This window comes from Clupea harengus, chromosome 15, assembly GCF_900700415.2.
Source record: "Clupea harengus chromosome 15, Ch_v2.0.2, whole genome shotgun sequence".
Taxonomy (NCBI): domain Eukaryota; kingdom Metazoa; phylum Chordata; class Actinopteri; order Clupeiformes; family Clupeidae; genus Clupea; species Clupea harengus.
Window position 1 is genome coordinate 18,186,940 of NC_045166.1, and position 22,970 is coordinate 18,209,909.

Here is a 22,970-nt window from a genome sequence, read left to right on the forward strand (position 1 = left end):
TGCCACACACACTCGCACATTCGCCCCAATACTGCTCGGGGGCAGAGGGGAGAAGATCAAGAGAGAAGATGCCGGAACCAATCCGTCCCTCCGCGCATCTCTCCACTCATCTCCCTCTCCATCTCTTTTCCGGGGGCCGTCCGATCTCTATCTCCAAAACGTATGTGAAATTAGGAGTATTGAACAATTGCCACAGACATCTTGGCTAGGGGAGCTGGTCCAGTGACTACCTCACGGCCATTTGCTCTCATTCAGGCAGAAAATCGCTGTGTTTTAGAGCTCCCTTTTTTCTGCGTTAACAGCCAATTACACGGTTGATGCAAAGGACCTCGGGTGGTTTTTCAGTGTGTATATGTGTGTTTTGTTCATGTGTTTATCTCATGTGTGTGAGTGTGTGTGTATTTATTCATGTCTGTTCGTTCATGTGTTTGCGTGTGTGTCAGCATGAGTATTGGTGTGTGCTCCCGGGGTCATTCCAACCAATGGTCAGCTCTCTCCAACCCCCCCCCCCCCCCCCCCCCCCCCCAACCCCAAATGCCAGTCAGTTCATTATACTGAATGCTGAGCTCATGGTGTCCCTGTCATGCACTGGCCACACTGACTTCATTGAGAAGTGTCTGGCAATGGGCCAGTGTCCTGTAATGTCATTTACACTCCAATGGACGACCTCTCTGACTCCCATCACGTTCCCTGAGGTTGTGGCCCTTGCCGGGATTCAGAACCCGGCACTCTGACGCTCTGGCAGCCGGCAACTTTCCCAACATTCCTGGCCAGCCGGAGATGTGAAGCGACAGGTGCCATCTTTCCAACGGCAGCTGCCGATGCCCGGTGTTTTTTTTTTTTTTTTTACAGCGCTCCGGCCAGCTGGAGATGTGTTGAGGAGATGAGGGGAGCATCTTTTCAAACAGCAGCTTTGGCTGTTAGAGCAGGGAGAGATCCCAGCAGGAGGCCGTGCAGCCGTATCAGATGTGATGGGAGAGATTCCGCTGGATTCTTGGTGAGGGGGATGTGCATGAGGGGGCGTTCGGATAAAACCTGCTGGAGGGAGGGAGAAGGGACGGGATGTTCTTCTCACGATGTCGTCGTCACTCAGACCCACACCATCCGCACCGCATGAACATGAACAACATGACTGACACAATCTGATGTTCAGTAGGAGATCTGTGTGTGTGTGTACGTATTTGTACGTACTCATCGAAACTACTCTCTCTCTGTATCTCTCTCTTTCTTTCTTTCTTTCTTTCTCTACCTCTCTCCCTCTGTATTTGTTTGAGTGCATGTTGGTATGTGTACAGATGTAATGTTAGTTGTTTTGTACTTGGCGCTCAGTCTAACAATGCTCTTCTCAGTACTACAAGCATCCTTGAGGAAAAGAAAGATTGTTGTGAATATTAGTTTTTTTTTACATGCATGCATGGACAATACACACACCCCTGCCAAGTACAGTTTCTTAGCCATCTTTAAATCTGCACGTGATTATGAACTTGTATGCACATTCTATCTACTTTATATTTATGCCTTTCTTGTCTTCTCTCTCTGCCCTCTCTGTCCCTGTATACTTCTCCATTCCTCACAATCCCTCTCCCTCTATCTCTCTTCTCTTTCTCTCTCTGTCTTTCTCTATTTTCAGGAATAAAGGCAGTGTTGGCATCACTGGAGCGGCTTAAAGGTTTACGGGTCTCTGGTGATTCAGGCCTCCTACTCTCCCAAGCCTGGCCATCATCCCCCTCTCCTCTCTTTCTGTCCTGCTTTCCTCCCTCTCTCTCTCTCTATTTCTTTCTTTCTTTCTGCCACTGGACTCTGCGTTTTGTGTCACCTGGATAATGGCTAAGTTTGTCTGGATTATTTGTGTGTGTGTGTGTGTGTGTGTGTGTGTGTGTGTGTGTGTGTGTGTGTGTGTGTGTGTGTGTGTGTGTGTGTGTGTGTGTGTGTGTATCCAAGCCTGGGCTCCCTTATGCCTGGCTGGTCCGCTGGTCCCTGCCTCTGTCTCTCTGTTGTATAACACAAACACCAAGCACAAGCACACCCCCCCCCCCCCCTGTCTCCCTCCTCTAAACCCTGACAGTGAATTAGCAACACATAGGCCTTTGAGCACGTCAGCATCATGAGTTGGGCTGCATAGCCTGCATGAGGCTGCATGAGGCTACATGGACTGTCAAGGACCCTGAGTGTTATTGCAGCCAGGTTGCGTAGTCTAGGGATTTTACAATATTTTTTCAGCAGAGAACCCTCCTCATCCACAACATGAAACAAAACAAACTGAAAGGACATAAACCTTGCCGTTATACACAAACTGGCCCTACGTGGTGTAAGTGCTTGTACGTGAGACCTGCCGTGTGTGGATGAGTGTGTGTGTGTGTGTGTGTGTGTGTGTGTGTGTGTGTGTGTGTGTGTGTGTGTGTGTGTCAGCTTGGTGGGAGCCTCAGAGTGTGTGGACTGACGCAAGGGCAGGTGTGTTTTTACCAATCAGTCACAGGTAGTGACATCACTAAAGCCCCACCTGTGTTCCTACCATGTGACCTGTGACAAGATTCATTACAGTTATCATCATTATTTGCTGTAGTAGTCAATTTGAACAATGTGAACGTTAGCTTTAACATTAACAAACAAAATGTTGTTATCCACTTATATAAGAGCCACCCAAATAACTCATTCCTCATCTTTTTTATGTCTTGAATCAAGTGGGTTAACAATTTACACACACACATACACACACTCACACACACATACACACACACACACACACACACACGCACACACAAGCACATGCAAATGATGCTCACATAAAACAAGTCCACCCACACATATTATGCACCCAAGAACCCAGCTGTGAGTGGGATATTTCAGGCCTTTAACACACACACACACACACACACACACACACACACACACACACACACACACACACACACACACACACACACATTAACATCACTCCAGCTGGGGTTCTCTCTGGCTCCAGCTGTTTACCTCTCTTCCTCTGGCGTTGCTCACCCCTTTTTCTATCACTCCACCTATCTCTCTCTCACTCTATCACCCACCTCTCTCTCTCACGCTATCGCCCCACAGCTACTTTCGACCCTTCATCCCTATCCCATTCCATTCCCTCTCTCTACCCCCCAAGCCTCAGAAATACCCTGCTCCAGGGCAACTCTCCCCTGTGCCACCCCTGCCCTTCTGCCTGACAGGTTATGTGTCGATCCACCAGTCACTGCTGCCGCCAACCTGCAGAGAGAGAGAGAGAGAGAGAGAGAGAGAGAGAGAGAGAGAGAGAGAGAGTTAGAGAGAAAGAGGCCTTTGGGAGAGGGGATGGCACCAAAAGGGCACCCAGGGGATGCCATCCCCCCTGGGTCTGACACTGTCTCTGGTACCACTGCTAGCTGCCATCAAAGGCAGCACCAACATCAGCACCAGCAAAGGCATTCACGTTCAGTTGGTACCCTCCGTGAGGAACCAGTACATCACACTAGTGCACCTCTGTCTCAAAATGACTGTACTAGACTGCTGGGAGAAGTTCAGTGAACCACTGCATGATGTTGGCAGCGACTGGCAATGACAGTGCATCTGTTAAAGGTCAGTAGTGTGTGGGATGGGGAAGGGATTTTTAAGCTTCTTTTTTTTTTAAGGAGTCCTAATGCTTCAAAGTTAGTCATCAGTCTTGAGTCATGTCTAGAAAGTATCTGAGACCACAGCTGACTGGACATGAAACTTATCAGGTATGAGATCACATCTACGTATTTTCTCCCTCCCAATAAGATGAGGAATATGTCAAAATGTACAAGACCCAAGTTCTTGACTCTTAATTTGATTTGTCCAGTAATGGACATTTCAATTCATATCGCCATGCTGCCAAGATGCCATCAAAATGCCAACACGTGACTGTGGAAGCTGAAGCTTGTAAGTGTTTTATAAATGTTATATCCATCTCTAAAAAGATTCTGTAAGACAGGCTAACTGAACTGCAGAACAACAGAACTGTTTCCCCTTTCAAGTTTCTCAGCAAGCCTCCCCTTTGAGCACCCTAAATATCCACACTTGTCAGTCAAATTTGTAAGCACAGGTGATCATGAAAAAAAAGGATAGTGGAAGGGGTGCCGGGTATGTCTTTAAACCTCTGAGTGGATTGACGGGCAGACTCCGCATATTATTACTGGTGTACACCAATGTGACCAGTAGCACTAAATGGACAGGTGTATCCGGACGGGTGTTATACACATCGGAGTGCACACACACACATGCAATCAAATATAAGCACATGCAAATAAACACACTCACGCAAACATTCTTTCTTTTGGGCTCTGAAAGTGTCACAAACCCACTCTGAAGAAAGCAGGGCCTTATTCTGCTGAACCTGACGCATAAAGTCAGTAAGCATCATGCAGAATGTGTTAGCCTAGTTCCTCTCATCATGGAAGCAGGATGAGTATGTGTGTGAGTGCGCTGGGGACTGTGTGTAAGTGCGCTATGTGTGCACAGGCACGTGTGTGCATTAATAATGGATATTGATACATTCTGCAAGAGAGGATGGCTCCTTTTCCCCCCTTCCGCGAGAATAAACAAGAGGAATTATGCGCCATGGAAGCGTGGAGTCACTCTATAAATAGGACATGGGCCTCTTGCCTAAGGATGTGGTTGCATTTTTACAGGTCAGACTGAGCGCATCTCTTTTCTTTCTTCCTTTCCTAACCAACATGCAGCCATGGAGGAATGGGTTGGGGGGAGAGTAAAGGGTGTCGTTTTTCCTCAGCCTAAGATAGCTCTTCCTCCGTCTATCCCTTCTCTCGACGTCAAAATGGTGACGCAAAAAAGGGCCCGATTGACATTAGCCAAGCTGAAAGCCCGTCTTTTTTCTTGAAACCCCTCACAGGAAATCAATAGAGCTCTCCATAGGAATGAATCTGGAATACACACTACAACCGTGGCAGGCAGCCAGTTGAGTGATGTGTTCCCTTTTAAACGGCCCCCGCATCCAGGCAATGCGCGCTCTGCCTGCTATATCTGTCCATGTGTGGTGGAGGACGCGGCAAGCTCGACACTCTACTGCTCTAGACTGCTATCCCTCTCCCTCAATCTCGTTCTCTCTCTCTCCATCTCTCCTCCCCTCTTCTACCTCTTCCCTCCCCTTCCTCTTCCTTCCCCCCCGCACAGTTCGATGCCATCGGTGCTCGGGTCTGCCGTGAGTTCTCAGTGCGGGGCGACAGCGCTGGTGAACATGGCGTCAGACGGGATGATTTTAACAAACCACGACCACCAAATCCGGGTCGGCGTCCTCACAGGTAAATGCCCGTTTCCTTTGAATGTCTCCCCTTTGCGTTTTGGCGAGATGTGCCGAATTCTCGGTGCCAGGTGCCCGGTGTGCCCCTTCCTCTAGCGTCTGGTTTGTTTGTCGGTTTCTCTGATGTGTCGATTCGCTGGTCGCTCCCCTGCCTCTCCATCCCCTGCTGCCGTTACAGCTCCGGTGCCATCGGTCAGCGCGTCTCTCTTTTTCATTTACAACCCGCCTTCCTTCTATTGACACTGGGTATGAGATTCTGAATAATGCCAGCGAATCTTACAAAAAACGCGGCCATGGTTTTAATGTAATTATTAGCGGTCCTTTTAATATGTGTATCGTGACATTAGTGTCTCGTTTTCTCGTGGTAGAGAGACAGTTTGGACTGTTGAATTATTAATGTCCACCTGTCAAATGCCAAAATGGACATTTGAGCGTGCGGTGGGCTGAGAACACGTTCGCGTTTATGGATTGACCCGGCACGCGGCTGTCCGCAGCAGTTTTTTTCAAAAGCGAGTCCTGCAACGTTTGCCAAGGAAGACGGGTCTTAAGCGCCCACTACGTGCGTTAATAGCTAGATGCTCCGTGAGGCACGAGCCAGTGAATGATATGTGACTGAATTGTGAATGATGGAGCCAGCCGGTTGAAACGTAGGCTACAGACACGACTGAGGAAAAAATCGTGGACTGAATGCAAGTTGTGCTCCGTGCATGACATTCCGCTTCATGCAGACATTTCCTGACGGTGTGTTTGCTGTGAAAACGAGGGGGGAACCATCGACATTCATAGCCACACTAGGATTCGTGACTGCACATCGACATTTTTCCTGAGATGAAGATCCCTATAAGAAACATGCATGTTCTTCTTCTGTGACCATTGAGACTTAGCTGTACGTTTAACTAATGACTTCACCGGCCGTTTGAGCTTGCGAGATGGGAAAGAGAGAGAGAGAGGGAAAGAGAGTGTGTGTATGTACAGTTTATATGGTAAGGAAGATATGTCATTCGTCTGTAATCTCACTCTCCATTTTAGCATCTCACTGTGTTGTGACAGTGGGAAAAAAAACGCTCTTGAGCTTACGATGGTGGCAGTCCTAGTTCTAAAAATCTGGTTGGGAAGCGGTAATGTGTAGCAATGGAGGAAAGACTGTAGCTCCAGATAGCTGACAGGGAAACCCCACTCCCCCTTCTCCTTCTCTCTCCCTCCCTCCGCCTCTCCCTTAACGCAAGGGGTGGGAGGGAGGGAGAGAGAGATATATCGAGAGGAGAGAGAGTGTGTGTGTGTAGATTGGGGGAGCGCTGTCCACTGACTGTGGTGCTGAAACGCAGCGTCAATCGCATGCGAGTGCAGTACTGGACCAGCGACGTCGGCCACAAACACTCCCGCTCTTGGCGGCGTGCGAACGTGGGCGACGATGGGGATTTGATGTTAATGATGATATTGTTGGATGCACACGATGCTGTACGTCGCCTCCCACGACGCTAGGCTTTTCGGCATCAGGACGCGTTAATTTAGTCAAGTCAACCCACCCCCCTTTTTCCTCTTCGCACACGTGACATTTTTGCCTGTTTGATCCTTTGGCGCTGTGTTGACATTACACAGACAGACAGTCGTCAGTGTTGACTCTGCTTTCTTTGGTATTTGGTATTGTGGTGCCTGCTCATGTAAGCTGAAATAGGGGAGCGAGCGGGAGGAGAGGAGAGAGAGGAGAAAGGTGAGACATGGACCCAGGATAGTAAACACAGGTTGAAACAGAAACATCAGAAAGCGAAAAAATTCTCCCCTTTCCATTGCCTGACCTTTTAAAGCATCCGCATCCAGCGGAGTATTTCTGCTTGGTCCTGGCCGAGAGGGAACAGGCGCTCGGCTTGGGCACTGCACAGCACAGCACAGCACAGCACAGCACAGCACAGCACAGCACAACTCAACTCAGTGCTGTTCGGATTAACATCAGTCGAGTCGAGCTTCCTGACCACCAGAGTGTGAGGGAGACAAAAAAGGTGTGATGACACTGAAATTGGCCATGCCGATGTTTAAATACACACACGCACACACACACACACACAGATGTGCACATATGTATGCAATAAAACATGCTCATACATGCCCACACACATGCATACACATGCCCCCCCCACACACACACACAAAAACACACATACACACTCTCATTCTGTTTCTCTCTCTTTCTGTCTCTCTTTCTCTCTCTAGCTTCCCCTCTATGCCTACTCGCCCTCTCTCTCTCTCTCACACACACACACACACACACACACACACACACATGCATGACCAAACACACACACACACACACACAAACACACACATGCATGACCATACACACACTCCCTCCCCTGTTTGTCGTGTTTGGAGGTCATAGACCACGGGCTTCCAAATTTAGTCGCAGTAGGCCAGGTCTGCTGCAGCTCCATCACAGTGGATGAGCCATCGCCATGGCAGTATGTGTTCCCAGTCTGAGGGATGAAGGGTGGGGGAGTGTAGGGGTGGGGTGGGGGGTTGATGAAATTGGGACTGGGTTGGGGAGGGTGAGGGGTGGGTGGAGGTGTCAGTGGATGGCCGCTGTCCATTTTCATCCTGGTGACCTGTGACGTGCCAGAGGTGGACAGGCTGGACGGTGGACGCACAGAGAAAAGGGCTGATTGTCTCCTCTTTCAATCAGACCACGTTCAGAACCCTGGGGGAACGCCCCCCCCCCCCCCTCTTTTTCCCTGCTCCCTGCTCTTCCACTTGGTGGCGGTGGTGGTGATGATGACAATTGAAATGATGTGGACCCCAGTCAAGCCATAAAAGTTAAACCCAGTGTACGTCAGTGTGTTGGGGGCGTGGAAAGTGTGGTGTGGGAAGGGGCTAGCGTGTGTGTGTGTGTGTGTGTGTGTGTGTGTGTGTGTGTGTGTGTGTGTATCCTCCCTCAGTGCTGTCAGCTGTCTCTCTCTCTCTCTCGCTCTCTCTCTCACTCACTCACTCTCTGCACCAGTGCAGATCAGGTCGGCCCTGATCAATTCTCCTCGGGGATGGTGGGAAGGTTCGCCTCGCTCGTTTCTTCTCTGCAGATGAGCCTTTCCCCCTCTTCTGCGCTCTCTGCCGACATCCTCTAGCCATCTTGTTGCTGTTGTTGAAAGCTTCGGAAGCAACAGAAAAAAATGAAAATAACTGTCGCAGTCTCTCTCTCTTTTTATTTTTATTTTAACCGATACAAATTTTATGAGGGAGCCTTCCCTCTTTAATCTCACCACAGGTAACTCTCCATTTATGCGGGGAGGCAGAAGAGAATACAAAATGGTAATTGGGTTGAAATGGAGATGGAAGCATCTAGAAAAATAAATTTGTGGTGGGAAGGGACCACTGCCTAGTCTTTCTGTTTGGGACTGTAGCTGCCCCTGCTGTTCAATGCTATTGCGTTCCCTTCCGAGTGTTCTCTCTGTATATATATAAAAAAAAATATGGATGGCCCCTGGGAAATGCTATTTTTCCTCCCATACAGTGGAATGATGTGTTAGATGCCCTGTGACTCTTCATGGATGGATAGAATAGTGTGTGCCCAGACATGGTCTTCAGTCTTTAAATAAAGAATGCTGAGTGTCACGGTTCCAATTTATAAAAGACCTACCCCAAAGCTCATCCTTGCTGTTTGTCATTGATTGCATTTATTCAAATAGGACTTGGTGTCTGTGTATGAGAGATGGAATTTCACATCTCCTATCTTTCATTGCCTCAGTTGTGTTCTGGTTCACACTGTTGTGTGTGGTTTGTATCATGGAAATTCAAATGTCAGACAAATAGGAGTGACTGTGGGCCTGTGTATAGAGGCTGTAGACACTGTCCAATCAGACATTCCTAACCTCCTCTGTCTAAAGCAAAGACACCTGATAGAGGCATATGTGGTGTAAGACTCTTGTGTATGGTGTCTGTAGGTCTTATATCAGGCTAACGGCTGGTACATGCTTTATGTAGCCTTATGGCTTGTGTATGTGGCCTTATGTCAGGTGTATGTAGGCCTTATGTCAGGGTTATGGCAGGTGTATGTAGTGTGTCTACATCAGTGACTAAGACTCCGGTCTCCCTGCTCTTTCCCTGGCTGTCCTCTGGAATGAAGACGGAGGGAGTTACACTTTGCCAGCCTGCCAGTGAGGAAGCCCTGCTGGAGGTCCGTTGTCTGCCGCAGACAACACACGTTTCTTTATTTTTTTTCATTTCTCTCTTCTTTCTCGCGCTCTCTGGTTTTTTCTCTTCTCCCTCGCTCATCTTCTTCCTTCGCCGTATCTCTTCTTTTTATTTTCTCTTCTCCTTGGTTTCACCGTGGCAACCGTGGGCGTCTCGGAATGACGTGGGCGGCTTTCCAAACTTACGTGTATGCCGGAGTGGGGGTGGGGGGGTTGTGGGGGTGGAATCGGCACAGAATTGGGAAGGCGAGCTAAATTTAGCGCTGCCGTTCAAAGCGTTAAGTGGAAAGAATGTTCCCAGCCACTGCTGTTATGTCTGCATCTCCCGGTGTTTTTCCACATTGCTGCATAAACACATAGACACACAAGAAAATATCTGTGTGCTGTGTGCATTTGAGTGGGTGTACATGTTTGTGTGTTGCTGCACCTTTAGGGATGTGTATGTTACTGTGTGCAAGTCTGTGTGTGTGTGTGTGAGTGTGTGTGTTAGGGCTATGTGTCCACATATGGCACAGTAGAGCAAAAATATTTGGATGCATCATATTTCTCACTTTGCAACACCAAAAAAAGACAAAAAAAAAATCCTTATCATTATTTTTCGACACATACTGTGACATTCATCAGAAAACAGACACTTCTGATTTATCTCTTCAGACTCCAGCCTCTAGTCTAGCTGTACTGCCATGATCAGTTTTATGCATTACGTTTCATGTTTAATTTGTTTTGACTCCTTTGACTCCTGTTTGGTGTGGGTATTAGCCTGACGATGTCATACTCATAATTCTAGTCAGAATATGAGTCTGATACCGCTCCAATGGGCTGTGATTATGGGGCGTGTTTCAACCGAACCAGGAGAAAAAATGCCTCTTCGCTCAATTGGTTACCTACAACCAATCAGAACAACGTAGTATGTGACCAGGGCCAGCTGCTAAATTAAACTTTTACCGGATCCCGTAGGAAGGAAGGCAAAAACATATTTTCGATTGACAAATGCCTTGATCGCGTTTCTCTGTTCCTCTTTCAAAATGAATGCACTGTCAATGTCCAATTCAACCCGTGTGTTGGTGACGCGGTTGATTACGTTACTGTTGATCATCTGTCCATCATCGTATAAAGCCCGCCTTGACAATTTGATTGGTCCGGCCATTGCTCTCCGGAGATAATTTCCAAATGTTGTGGGCGGGGCTAAGGTCGGTCTGGTATCCAGGCTATGTGGGTATGGTACAGCTGTGTAAATATTCAGATAGGTTTGCTGGTGTAGTTATGGTTTGGCTGTGTAAATATTTAGATAGGTTTGCTGGTGTAGCTATGGTTGGGGTGTGTATATATTCAGATAGGTTTGCTGGTGTAGTTATCATTTTTCAGTGTACATAGTCAGATAGATTTGCTGGTGTAGTTACGGTGTGGCTGTGTAGATATTCAGATTTGAGGTCCTGGTGTAGTTACGGTGTGGCTGTGTAGATATTCAGAGTGGTGTGCTGGTGTAGGTATGATGTGGCTGTGTATATATTCAGAGAGGTGTGCTGGTGTAGGTATGATGTGGCTGTGTATATATTCAGAGAGGTGTGCTGGTGTAGGTATGATGTGGCTGTGTATATATTCAGATGTGAGGTCCTGGTGATCACAGGAGGAGGCCCTGCGCTGCTGATGCTGATGCTGCTGTCTCTGGATGTCCTGCCTGAAAGAACAAGTGGGGTAATTGAATTTACCCCAACCTTGCAGACCTTCCACTTCTCTAGCTATGTGTTTTGTGCATGAAGGCTAGTGTGTGTGTGTGTGTGTGTGTGTGTGTGTGTGTGTGTGTGTGTGTGTGTGTGTGTGTGTGTGTGTGTGTGTGTGTGCGCGTGTGCGTGTGCGCGTGCGTGTGTGTGTGTAGAGTGCTCGGAAGGGAATTAGTTGGGGATAGTGTGTGTGTGTGTGTGTGTGTGGCAGAGGGTAGTAGAGGGTCACAAGGGGTTTGTTCCCCTTGGTAGGAGTTAGAGGATGGTAAATAGTGTAATGAAGGAAGTCCATTCCACTCTGTCCTTGTGCAGGCGTGTGTGTGTGTGCGTGTGTGTATGTATCTCTTTTATAAGCATATGTGTTAGTTCTGCACATGAATACCTCTGTGTATTCCTACTCTTGTGTGTATGTGTGTGTGTGTGTGTGTTTGAGAGAGAAAGTGTTTTAGAGTGCAGGGTTTTCAGGAGGGGAGGGGTTAGGGGGGATCTGTTCTTGCCCGTGGATGAGATTGCAGTTCCATATCTGTGTAATCCTTTCTCCTCTCTCACTTCATGTAATCTCCTGAGATTGGGAGGTAGTAGCTCACTGAGTCACTGGGAATCAGCACTCCTTAAATATATTAATAAACAAATGAAAAATAAGCAAACAAGTTCATAATACTTACATAAACATACGACATTCATACTTATCTGCATACATGCATACTTGCATCAAGTATATATACATGTGTACTGTATACTATGCATGAATATTTGTGTGTGTGTTTGTGTGTGTATGTGTGTGTGTGTCACATGAGGACAGACAAACAGAGGCCGCAGCTGTCCAATTGGCCACTGGCTTTGACCTTCAGCCTGTCCGCCCTCCCTGTCTCAGTAGTCCTCCTGACTGTGGTCATCCGTCAGCGCTAGCGGGGACGTCAGGCTCACCTCACACCTGTTCCAGCAGGCCATCACGCCCCTGGACTAGTCCTTTCCTCTCACACACAGATCTGCATCAGAGCTTAATCCATTCAACATCTGGATCTTTACTAGGAAGCAACCCTTTGCACATGTCCTGTGTGCATATATATGTGTGTGTGTGTGTGTGTGTGTGTGTGCGTGTGTGTGTGTGTGTGTGTGTGTGTGTTGTGTGTGTGTGTGTGTGTGTGTGTGTGTGTATGCCTGCGTGCACGCTCGTGTCTGTGTATGTGTGTGTGGTCATTTGGCCAGCTGTCTAGTGTATCACTTTTGTATTTGAAATCTGATCTTTCTTACCTGCTGATCGATGAGCTCCATGGAACTGATTCTGTGCGTCTTTGCTTGTTGAACACACAGTTAAGAAGTCACAAAATGGATATGCACGCCTGTTTGTGTCTGTCTGTCTGTATGCATATGTCTGTGTGTGTGTGTGTGTGTGGTGTGTGTGTGTGTGTGCATGTGTGTGTGTGTGTGTGTGTGTGTGTGTGTGCGCAGCTAGAGTGTGTGCAGTCTGTCACAGCCTTGTTAGACTCTGTACACTGGCAGTGGTGGCATGCTGTGACCGCTGCAAGCTGTCAGGTTGTGGGATTTCCACTTTCCTGTTTGTCACATATTAGTTGGGGGGCGGGAGTAGGGGAGTGAAAATGGGTAGAGGTTTAAAATCATAGTAATTGCTCTGGGTTGTGTGTGCATGTGTGTGTGTTTGTGTGTGTGTGTGCGTGTGTTTGTATGTGTATGTGTGTGTGTGTGTGCGTGTGTATTTGTTTGTGTGTGTGTGTGTGTGTGTTTTGTGTGTGTGTGTGTTTGTGTTTGTGTGTGTGTTTGTGTGTGCGTGTGTGTGTGTTTGTATGTGTGTGTGTGCGTGTGTATTTGTTTGTGTGTGGTTTTGTTGGTAGCTCTATGTATTAGCCTTAACTGTATTAGCCTTAGCGTTAACACTTGATGGAGAATGCATCAGCACATGTGTTAATGTATATCTTAATCAGGTGGTATTCATCTCATGAGTAAATTGTGGAAAATGTGCATGATAGAGTATGTGCACAGCGTAAAAAAGATACCATTTCTCACTGTAATATAAAATTGACAATCTATGCTTTGGTGAAGAGATGTTCAGGGTCAGTCATCCCTGCACAGATGCCTGAAAAGCACATTAAGCTGCATTCAGTAAGCTTAATTTTAGAGGTGCCACAGCAATTACACCTTAATCACAGCTATTCTTACTGTTCTTAGTTCACTTAGTTCCTCCCCACTCTTCTGTTGGAAGTCCACTCCTGGGTGAAAGGTGCCATCAACAGAAGAGCCACACTCAGAATCGGTTCCATGGAGCTGAGGGGTCCAGAGAACAAAGGCTGAACATTTTCTTAAATATTTATCAGGAACGCACCAAGTATTAATTTTGCCCCTTGCAAAACCAATGGTCAGCTTTAGTTATGTCCTGTCAGTCAAAAAGAAAACAGGCACGTTAATGAATGAATGAATGAATGAATTCATTCATTAATTAATTAATTGATAATAATGAATGTGCACATGACCGTGGAATACAGGGAAAGGGAAAATACAAAATAAATGTTTTACTTTAGCTTGTTTTTATTGATTTATATGAAGCCTTGAAATAGATGAATATAAAACAAAGTGAACCAAGATAACTAAACAAATCATCGAATTGTATCAGTCAGTGTTTCAAAATCGCAGCACAATATCCAGGCTGGTGTACCTGGTGTATGTTCTTTTCTTGCACTGTAAATATGTATGCATTGATCCAAGAATCCATGCTTTTCAAGCAGACATACAGATCACAGGTCAGCAGCATCTCTAAGGGAAAGGTATGGTAGGCGTTTTACGGAAAACCGTGTTAATCTTCCTCCCTCTGGTTCCTCTATCAAATTCTCTTCCAGTTCCACAGAAACCTACTTTTTCTACTTTCCTACTTTTCCTGTCTGTGGTTTTCTAGTCTAGTCTTTTTTTTTGACAATAGAGTTCAGACAGCATTCCACGGATAGTGCTTTTGTCCACTTCACTTGCACGGAAATGTTTCCTCCCAGTCACACAAACTCATTTGCTGCCTGTGCCTCTCACTGGCCCTCGGGAACTCTACAGAGAAGTGTGTTTGAGTGTGCATAGTGCTGCGGGCTCACGAGGACTCGACTGTGTGTGTGTGTGTTTGCTTGTGTGCCTGTGTGCATATTTGTACATGCTTATTTGTGTGTGTGTGTGTGTGTGTGTGTGTGTGTGTGTGTGTGTGTGTGTGTGTGTGTGTGTGTGTGTGTGTGTGTGTGTGTGTGTGTGTGCTAGTCTCATTGGGACTCTGGGTTGTGTGTGTGGTGTGTGTGTGTGTGTGTGTGTGTGTGTGTGCGGGTGGGTGGGTGTGTGTGTGCATAGCTCGTTAGGACTGAGGGTTGTATGCTTGCGGGCACGTGTTTTTGCGTGTTTATTTGGGGTGTAAATCATCATGATGCAATCCTGCATCAATTATTTTACCTTACAATCCGGTGATTTTTGACGCCTCAAAAATTTGCCATAATACAATTTGGTTCGAAACAGGGGTCTACTATTTTTTACACAATCTGTTACATTTCTATGAACTCACAAATGTGCAAACAAAATACAATTTCAACATTTTATTTGTAAATAAATAAATATTGTCATAACCAGTAAACTATTTAAATAACTACTGTACACAAATAAAATGAGGGGTCGAAGGCAAACACTTGCCACTTCTGTTCGAGCTCCCTTGACGCAGTTTGTTTCATTTCTGAGCTAAAAGTGCAAATGGAATTGGAAATGCAATCCCACAATTTAGTTCAAAGTGATCTTCCTCACACATGGTGGTGGTTGCGGCTTTCGCTGGTCCGAGTAGCTTGGCCGTTTCTTCACCGGTAGTGATGTCATTTTCTCTGAGTGTGTACGTGTCACTTGGTGCCTTTCCTTGGTTTTCTGTCCAGGAGTGAAGAAAACACACGGCCGCGCGCTGTTCCAAAAATTGCTCCAACACTTCGAATGAGCTATTCCAGCCAGTTATCACGTTTTTTTTAGCTCGTGTTCTGGAACTCCAGGCATCTTCTGCTTCGCTTTTAAAACTGCGGTGGCTACCGTGCTGTGATGAAAAAAGTCTCACTCGCCCCAAGAGCCGTACTGCATGTCAGGCCTTTGCGATGACAGGTTAATAGTATGCGTGAAGCATTTAATATGTGGTGATAGATTTGCCTCGCGTCAGTCCATGATCGTGTTGCTGGCATTATCACAATAGCAGGGTTTTTGTCTCGTATATTCCACCCCTAACATGTTTCTCTCAACACTGCCCCAATATTTACTCCTGTGTGTCGTTCAAAATGCGCATTTGAAGAACGTAATTCTTCATTTGCCAATCAGTGTCGGTGAAATAGCAGGTCATTGTTACATAGGCTTCGGATGTACAGATCCAGCCATCGATTGTAACTGCTACTCACCCGGCATCCATTAGTTCGCGTCTAATGTCATCTTACACTTCTCTGTAACAGCTTTGGTATGAAGGTTTCACTGAAGTGTTGTCGAGAGGGTATGTTGTATTTTGGCTCAAGTGTGTGCAGTAGTCCATGAAAGCCTTCATTTTCAACAACACTGCAGGGCCTCATATCCTTGCAAGTGAAATAAGAGATGGCAGGTATAATGCTCATCGCTCTTTTGGAAGTGTGGGTCTATCTTTGAGGGGGGAAAAGGTGGTCAACGATGCGGTGGGGGAGTCTCTCTCGTGTCAAGTGGAATTTATGGTCACACATCCTTGCCAAAAGTGACACCGTTACTGCTGGCACGCGGTGCGTTTCGGTGTCGTTTCGGCTGGTTGCGCAGAGTTTTGTAAATTGGCGCGCACAGGCGGCTGGCGAATATGCAAAATGGACGAGCGGGGGGCAGGAGTCTGTGAGCAGGTCTACAGGCATCTCTATGATACATCAATGCAGGAGCATAGGGATTCCCAGATGGCACAGAATTCGTGGAGGGAGATTGCTGCAACAATTGGAAAAAGATGAGACGTTTGTGTGGTTTACTAACGTTACTGTCTTGCCTAATTAAGACCTGAGGTTCAAAACTACATTGAGGATGTGCTCACACGTAATGTCTTTTCCTGATTAAAATTGCTGGACACAAAAAAGAGAGTGAGAGTGTCTTTTGTTACCATAAGAACTTATGAATGCTAGCACGCAACCAAGGCTAATTGGTGGACTGCATGAAGAACCATGCAAATGATGTTGGAACAGATGTGAAAATAAACATGCATGCATCTTTTGCTATTAGGTAAATGTATCAATAGATACATCGATGTAATGTTACACCCCAAGTATTTATGTTTTATGTGTGTGTGTGTGTGTGTGTGTGTGTGTGTGTGTGTGTGTGTGTGTGTGTGTGTGTGTGTGTGTGTGTGTGTGTGTGTGTGTGTGTGTGTGTGTGTGTGAGGATGCTCTTGGTGAGTGTGTTCTTTGGGACAGATTACTTTCTCTTTGCAGTATAGCACCTGCCACTCTTCTGCAGTTTACAGATTACACCACCTCGTCTTATTCCACTTCAGGCCCCCCTAGTCATGGTTTCAGGGCACAAGCTTCACACAGTGTTCAGGATATCCCAATTTTGGCGTCAGGCAAATGGAGCACACATAAATAAAATGTATAATATATAATGTATAATGTATAAATTTATAAAGTGCTATCCGATTTAGATTTTGGGATGATAGCTTTCATAACATGAACCCTGTCAGAGAGAGGAGTGAAAGGTGAGCATGATTGTAACATCCAGGCCTGATCTGAGATCAGATGGCAAAACATCCAAAACTACTGGAGGTGACCTCTCACTAATACATCATCCATAGATGTATATATGCAGTTTAATCCATAGAAGTATATGTGCATTTTAAATTGAAAATAATTCCAATATTCAAAGCGTGCATCCAATGAATATGTACAGATGTGTACTCCTGACCAAACACGTGCGTGCGTGCGTGCGTGCGTGCGTGTTTGTGTTTGTGTTTGTGTTGTGTTTGTGTTGCTGCAGAGGGTTTGCTGGGATAATCTGAATTAGAGATACAGGGATGGATTCTCACTCATGAGGAGAGAAGAGAGAGAGAGAGGAAGAGAAAGACAAAGATATTTGTGGGTTTAAATGTGTGATTGCTGCCAAAGCATTGCCTCTGATTAGGAGCAGAAGAACAGGGACTGTTTGAGCAAAGCAGGACCCAGAAACGAATGAGAGAATGAAAAAAAAAAAAAAAGAGACAGAGAGAGAGAGTGAGAGAGATAGAGAGAGTGACAGAGAGAGAGAGAGATAGAGAGTGAGTGAGTGAGAGAGAGAGAGGCGTAGTGTTCAGACTGTGGCAGTGGTGCATCAGCTGTTAAATCTGGTTCAGTGCTTCTATTTTGTATCTCTGAAAAAATATGGCACTGTCTCATTTGCGTCAACATCTCTGCTTCCAGTTTCTCTCTCTCGCTCTCTCTTTCCTCTTCTCCCTCTCTCTCTCTGTCTCTCTCTGTCTCTCTGTATGTGTGTGAAGAGTGCTTATGACTCTGTGTACATGCATGTCTTTGTGTGTGGAGCTTATGATTGTGTGTATGTGTGTGTGTGCGTGTGTGCGTGTGTGCGTGTGTGTGTGTGTGTGTGTGTGTGTGGGGGGGTTTGATAGCCTGTGTGAATTTGACTGTGCAGATGAGGAAATGAAAGGCAAGAGAGAGGAAGGAGAGAAAGATTTGATGGTTAGATCCAATATCAAAGGCTATCCTTTCATTAAAATGGGAGGAGTAGAGTCCCAGGACTTAACCGTGGAGAAACAGAGAGATAGAGAGAGAGAAAGGATGAAAGAGAGCAACATAGAGACACAGAGAAAGGATGAGAGAGAGAGAATGAGAGAAAGGGAGGGGCAAGTAGATGTAGAAAACGGTTGAGTCAGAATTTATTCTCCATCCAAGTCTAATTTCCTCCACCCAGGCCTAAGAGGGAGAACATCACATGAGGGAAACATTTCAGGCTGTTGTGAACTTGCATCTGTGTGTGTGTGTGTGTTTGAGCATTTGTGCTGTCCTTAATGTTATAAATAAATAAATAAATAATGTAAATAAATATATATATAAATCTGCATTTGAGTAGGTGATTTTCTTTTTACAAATCATTGACGTAATGTAGCTCATTGGCACAGTGAGTGTCAGAAGAATTCGGCCTTATCGGTGTCACTGGAGAATAGCTTGGCTGCTCAAGCTTTTCCAAAGTGGCTTGTTTACTCACTGTACCTTGTGGGCAAGTGAGAAATGATAAAATGTAGGTGAGAATCCTGTAAGATGTGGTCAAACGGCACACATGTATGGACACACACAGAGGCGGGGGTAAAGTGGGTTAGTTAGAGAGAGAGAGAGAGAGAGAGAGAGAGAGAGAGAGAATCAAATACATTTTGAGAGAGAGGGAGATCTAAAGAAAGTGTGTCTGATTATTTATATATCCAGGAGGACAACCGGACCCAGTAATCATACACTAACCGTGCGAAACGAGGTGTGTGTTCGTATGTGTGTTGCATTTGTCAGGAGTGGATTGTCATCAGTTTCTTCATCTTTCCTTTTCTCCTCTCTCCTCTGTCCTCTCTCTCTCATTCTTCCTTTCTCTTCTCTCTCCATGTGCACACGTTTTTAAATGAGTCATCGCCTCTACTCACTGCCTTTGAATAATGGAGGTATGTGCCTTTCTCTAATGAGTGGGGCTGATGCCTCACTAGGTCTGCGGTGTGTGTGTTCGTGTGTTCGTGTGTGTGTGTGTTTGTGTTCGTGTGTGTTCGTGAGTGTATGTGTGTATTCATGTGTGTTCATATCGTGAGTACTCTGTGTAGTGTATGCAGACTGTGTGTGTGTGCGTGCGTACGTGAGTGTGTAAGCGTGTGTGTGTGTGTGTGTGTTTGTGTGCTTGTGTGTTCATATTGTGAGTAGTTGGTTGGGTGAATAATTCAACATGGTCGTTTTCTTTCGCCTGTGCACCCCCCCCCCAACACACCCCACCAACACACCCCCATGTGCGACCAGAAAACCCTCTCAGATCATACAACCTCAACATAAAAACTTAATGCCCCCCCCTTTGGCTCTACACAGCTCCCTTTCTATCTCTTTCTTTCTCTCTCTCTCTCAGAGCCCTTAGGGCAAAGTTGCCCCTGATCCTCTGATCTACAATCAGTGTGGCCTCTATGATCCCCTATTCACACTCAGAGCCCTGGAGTTAGAGTGGTTGACACCTATCTATCTATCTATCTATCTATCTATCTATCTATCTGTCTATTTATCTATCGATCTATCTATCTATCTATTTATCTATCTGTCTGTCTCTATCTAGTAATATTTGTAATAATTGACTAACATATGTACGTACATTTGTATATATGTAATTTTCCCATGCAGTTTGGTATTTTACTTTGCTGAAGGATGTTGTTCATGGAATTCAGTATGGATCTTTTTCCCATGAGTTTGTTGAACACATGAATGTGATTGGTTGACACATGTACTAGAGCTGTTTGTTATTCCTTGATCACCGCCATGCTGTGAAGGCCTATTGATCATCAGACAGCATTTTTTTTTTAGGTTTTTTTTTTTTAAAGAGAGCATCTTGTCTCACAGTGACCAGGTTAGGAGAGACCTGTGGAGATGTTGCCCAGCCGTCTCTCCTCAGGGAAGACAGAGTGTCGATGGGCAGCTTGTGAAAACGTTTGGGAAGGGGGAGACGGGGGGGGGTGGGGTGTTGTGCCCCCTCCTCCAGCTGCCATCTTCTCCAGCTGTGGAGGGGAGAGGAGGGCAGTAATGGGGAAACTCCATGCTGTCTTTCCCTTCATATTCTACCCATGCTGGGGGGTTCCTGTTTTCTGTGTGCGCCCTGTTCAATTCTCCCCCCCAGCCCCCCATCCCCTTTCATCCCATCACCTCCTCTCTCATCCTCTCTCCCCCTCTCTCTCTCTCTTTCTCTCTCTCCCTCCTGCTTTTCTGGTTATTTCTCTGTTGTGCTGTTTTTAGCTCTGGTTCGGCTTTTTTGTTTGGAGCAGATGAACTCTCAGCTCTGCCTCTCTCTCTCTCTCTCTCTCTCTCTCTCTCTTCTCTTTTACCGCCCACCCCTGATTAACAGAAACCCCTCTGCCAGAGAGAGGGAGAAATGAGGAAAAAAGAGAGGGAGAGAGAAAAAGAGAAGAAAGAGACTTGAAAAAATAAGTGTTCCCATTGAGAAGGGTTGACAGAGAGAAAAGGGAAAAGAAAATGTGTGTGTGTGTGTGTTTAGCGTTTGAGAGAGAAAGATGACAGGGAAGGAAAAAAAGGAGAAGAAAAAAAAAGCACTGAGGAGGGGGAAAAGAGAAAAAGAAGGAATCAAAAAAACAAAATGACAGCGAGACAAAAAGATAGAGGAGAGAAGAACGAGAGAAAGGAATGGAGAAGGTCAGACAGGGAGAAGAGGAGTGAAAGAGAGAGATGGAGAGATGGAGGGAGAGTGAGAGAGAGAGAGATCTGCAGTGTTGTGGTTCTAACCGTGGGAAGCTGGGGATGTAATTGCTGACACTGTCCAGAGGATTGAATGTAATGAAGGTAGCTGCTTACAGCCGGCTTCATTAGAGCTACTGCTACTGCCTATGGCACTGAGAGAGAGAGAGAGAGAGAGAGAGAGAGAGAGGGTGAGAAAGAGGGAGGGAGGTAGGGATGGAAAAGGGATAGGGAGATGGAGAGAGTGGAAAGGAGAGAAAGAGAAAAGGAGGGAGGTAGAAACAGAGCGATGGAGAGGGAAATAAGGAAGGAGAGAGAAATAGGAATGGAGGAAGAGACGAAGAAATGGAAAGCCAGAAAGAAGAGAGAGAGAGAGAGAGAGAGAGAGAGAGAGAGAGAGAGAGAGAGAGAGAGAGATGCCATCTTGGGAAATAAACAGGCAAGGCTGGATTCAGAGTTCCCCCACACCAGGATCCCCTCCCAGAGTCAGCAGGAGTTAGTTGCTCCCCAGGCCAAGGCTGTGGGTAGAGCCATAATGAATAAACAGAACCTGGCACACACACACACACACTCACTCACTCACTCACTCACTCACTCCCCCCACCAACCCCCCCCACCACCACCTTCACACACACACACACTCACACACACAAAACACAGACATGCGTTACACTGGGACACACAAATACACGCACACAAACACACACAAACAGCTTTTTCACCAGCACTACATAATTTCCTATCATCACGCTCCTCAAGCCAGCCACCAACACAGCTCATGCACCAGTGGCCATACTGAGCCACCAGTCTCCTACTACACGCCACACCCACCAGCAGGACAGGGACAGTGGCTCACATTGAACAACTGATAGCTCCTGGGATGCTATCTGTTCAATCTGATAAACACAGCCTCCTGTCCTCTTATCTGTCTCTCTTATGTAGATATTTGCATTTATTTATTTATTTGTTTGTTTGTTCGCTTTTTTATATATTTGGTTATTTTGTCCGAGTATGCGAGGTACATGCAGCATGGTATGTTGTTGGTGTGATCACAGGGATGGAGCGGAATGGGGTGACCTTGGTAGTGTCATAGCTGTGAATATCTTTTATTTGGCAACGGTCAAATCCCACTGTACCAGGATGGCATGTATAAGATACTCTCACCAGAGATGGTCTGTTTGGGGATTTATTTTTTAAACTCCAGATTGGTGAATAGATTTTGGGTTTGGATTGCCTAATGCGTGTGTTTTTTAATTAGACTAGCTGCAAGTGTACCACTTCTTCACCATGTTGTAAGAAGGGGCATCCTCCCCCTAGTGTTGCCACCGTGTCCTTTTGGACCTCCTGGGGGGATGAGCCCTTGAGACTGAGGTAGCAGATGACTGTATGAAGGCCGATGTTGTCCATTTTCTCAGACGGTGCTGATCATTTTCAATTACATATTATTTCATTACGTTACGAAAATCGATACAAAAAAAATCTATAATTTCATTTTTTTTGCATCGATACAGAATCTTTCACAATAGCATCTCGATGCGTCGAAGCAACGACCATTTCCCCCAGCCTTGTTCTCTCCGTCGCACTACTAAGCGTGTGAAATGGGATTTGATGCGTTGCCGTGTCGAAGTTGCACACACAAAGGTCAGCGCATTTATCAAGCGCTCCGCGCATCTGCCTGTGATGCTGGCTCACATCTGCATTAACACTCCAGCGCCTCTCTGAGCAAGGGACCTCCCATTACAGTTACAGCAACAGCAGCCCCCTCAGTGACACGCTTGCCGGTATAAATGTCACGCTGATGTAGCCTTAATGATTTAATAAGGCACATTCTCTAACCGTTGCCGTTGCCGTGTCCCCCAGTATGGTTCATCCCGTGGTGAGCTGTGGCCATTGGCTGAGATAGAGTTCTACATCACAGCATGGCGTGAAGGGCATGGTTCTATTTGTGCTTCTAGTTCTGGCCCTGGAGTTTGTAGAGGTACTCTGATGTGCACCTGACTGATGCAGAACGATATATGCGATCATTCCATAACTGTTAAATAAATGATGGGCATAAGATACATATATGTGCTGGCTGGCATCAATAGTAATAATAGATTGTCATTAAAAGTAGAGTCTGCAGTTCTTGTATATTTGAGCTCAACTGCTAATCAAATTACACCCCTCTCTTCCGTGCACCTGAAGCAAGGTGTTGAGTGGCTGGAATTGTTTATGGTTCAGTCCCTGTCACTATGTTTGTTTCCCAGTTTTTTTATATTATTTTTGAGCGCACACACTGAATGGACAGCTAGAGGACCGTGAGGAACAATTCACTGAATTTTACAAAATGTCTGTCAGATTAGAATCACTGACTTACCTTTTAAGTCCTGTATACAAACAAATGGCACCT

At 46.0% G+C, this 22,970-nt stretch overlaps 1 protein-coding gene across 9 annotated transcripts in view; it reads left to right on the plus strand.

The window, feature by feature from the left end:
* The first annotated feature begins 5,076 nt into the window (after positions 1–5,076).
* gphnb (gephyrin b) overlaps positions 5,077–22,970 on the plus strand; it is a 95,481-nt gene continuing 77,587 nt past the window's right edge. For 2 of the 9 annotated variants that reach the window (XM_031581390.2, XM_031581392.2), the window contains exon 1: positions 5,078–5,276. In XM_031581390.2, the coding sequence (XP_031437250.1) occupies positions 5,153–5,276 (124 nt within the window). In that variant the 5' untranslated portion in view covers positions 5,078–5,152. Of the gene's footprint in view, positions 5,277–22,970 lie in introns of all 9 variants that reach the window. The other 7 variants (XM_031581393.2, XM_031581391.2, XM_031581389.2 and 4 more) reach the window with 6 other exon arrangements.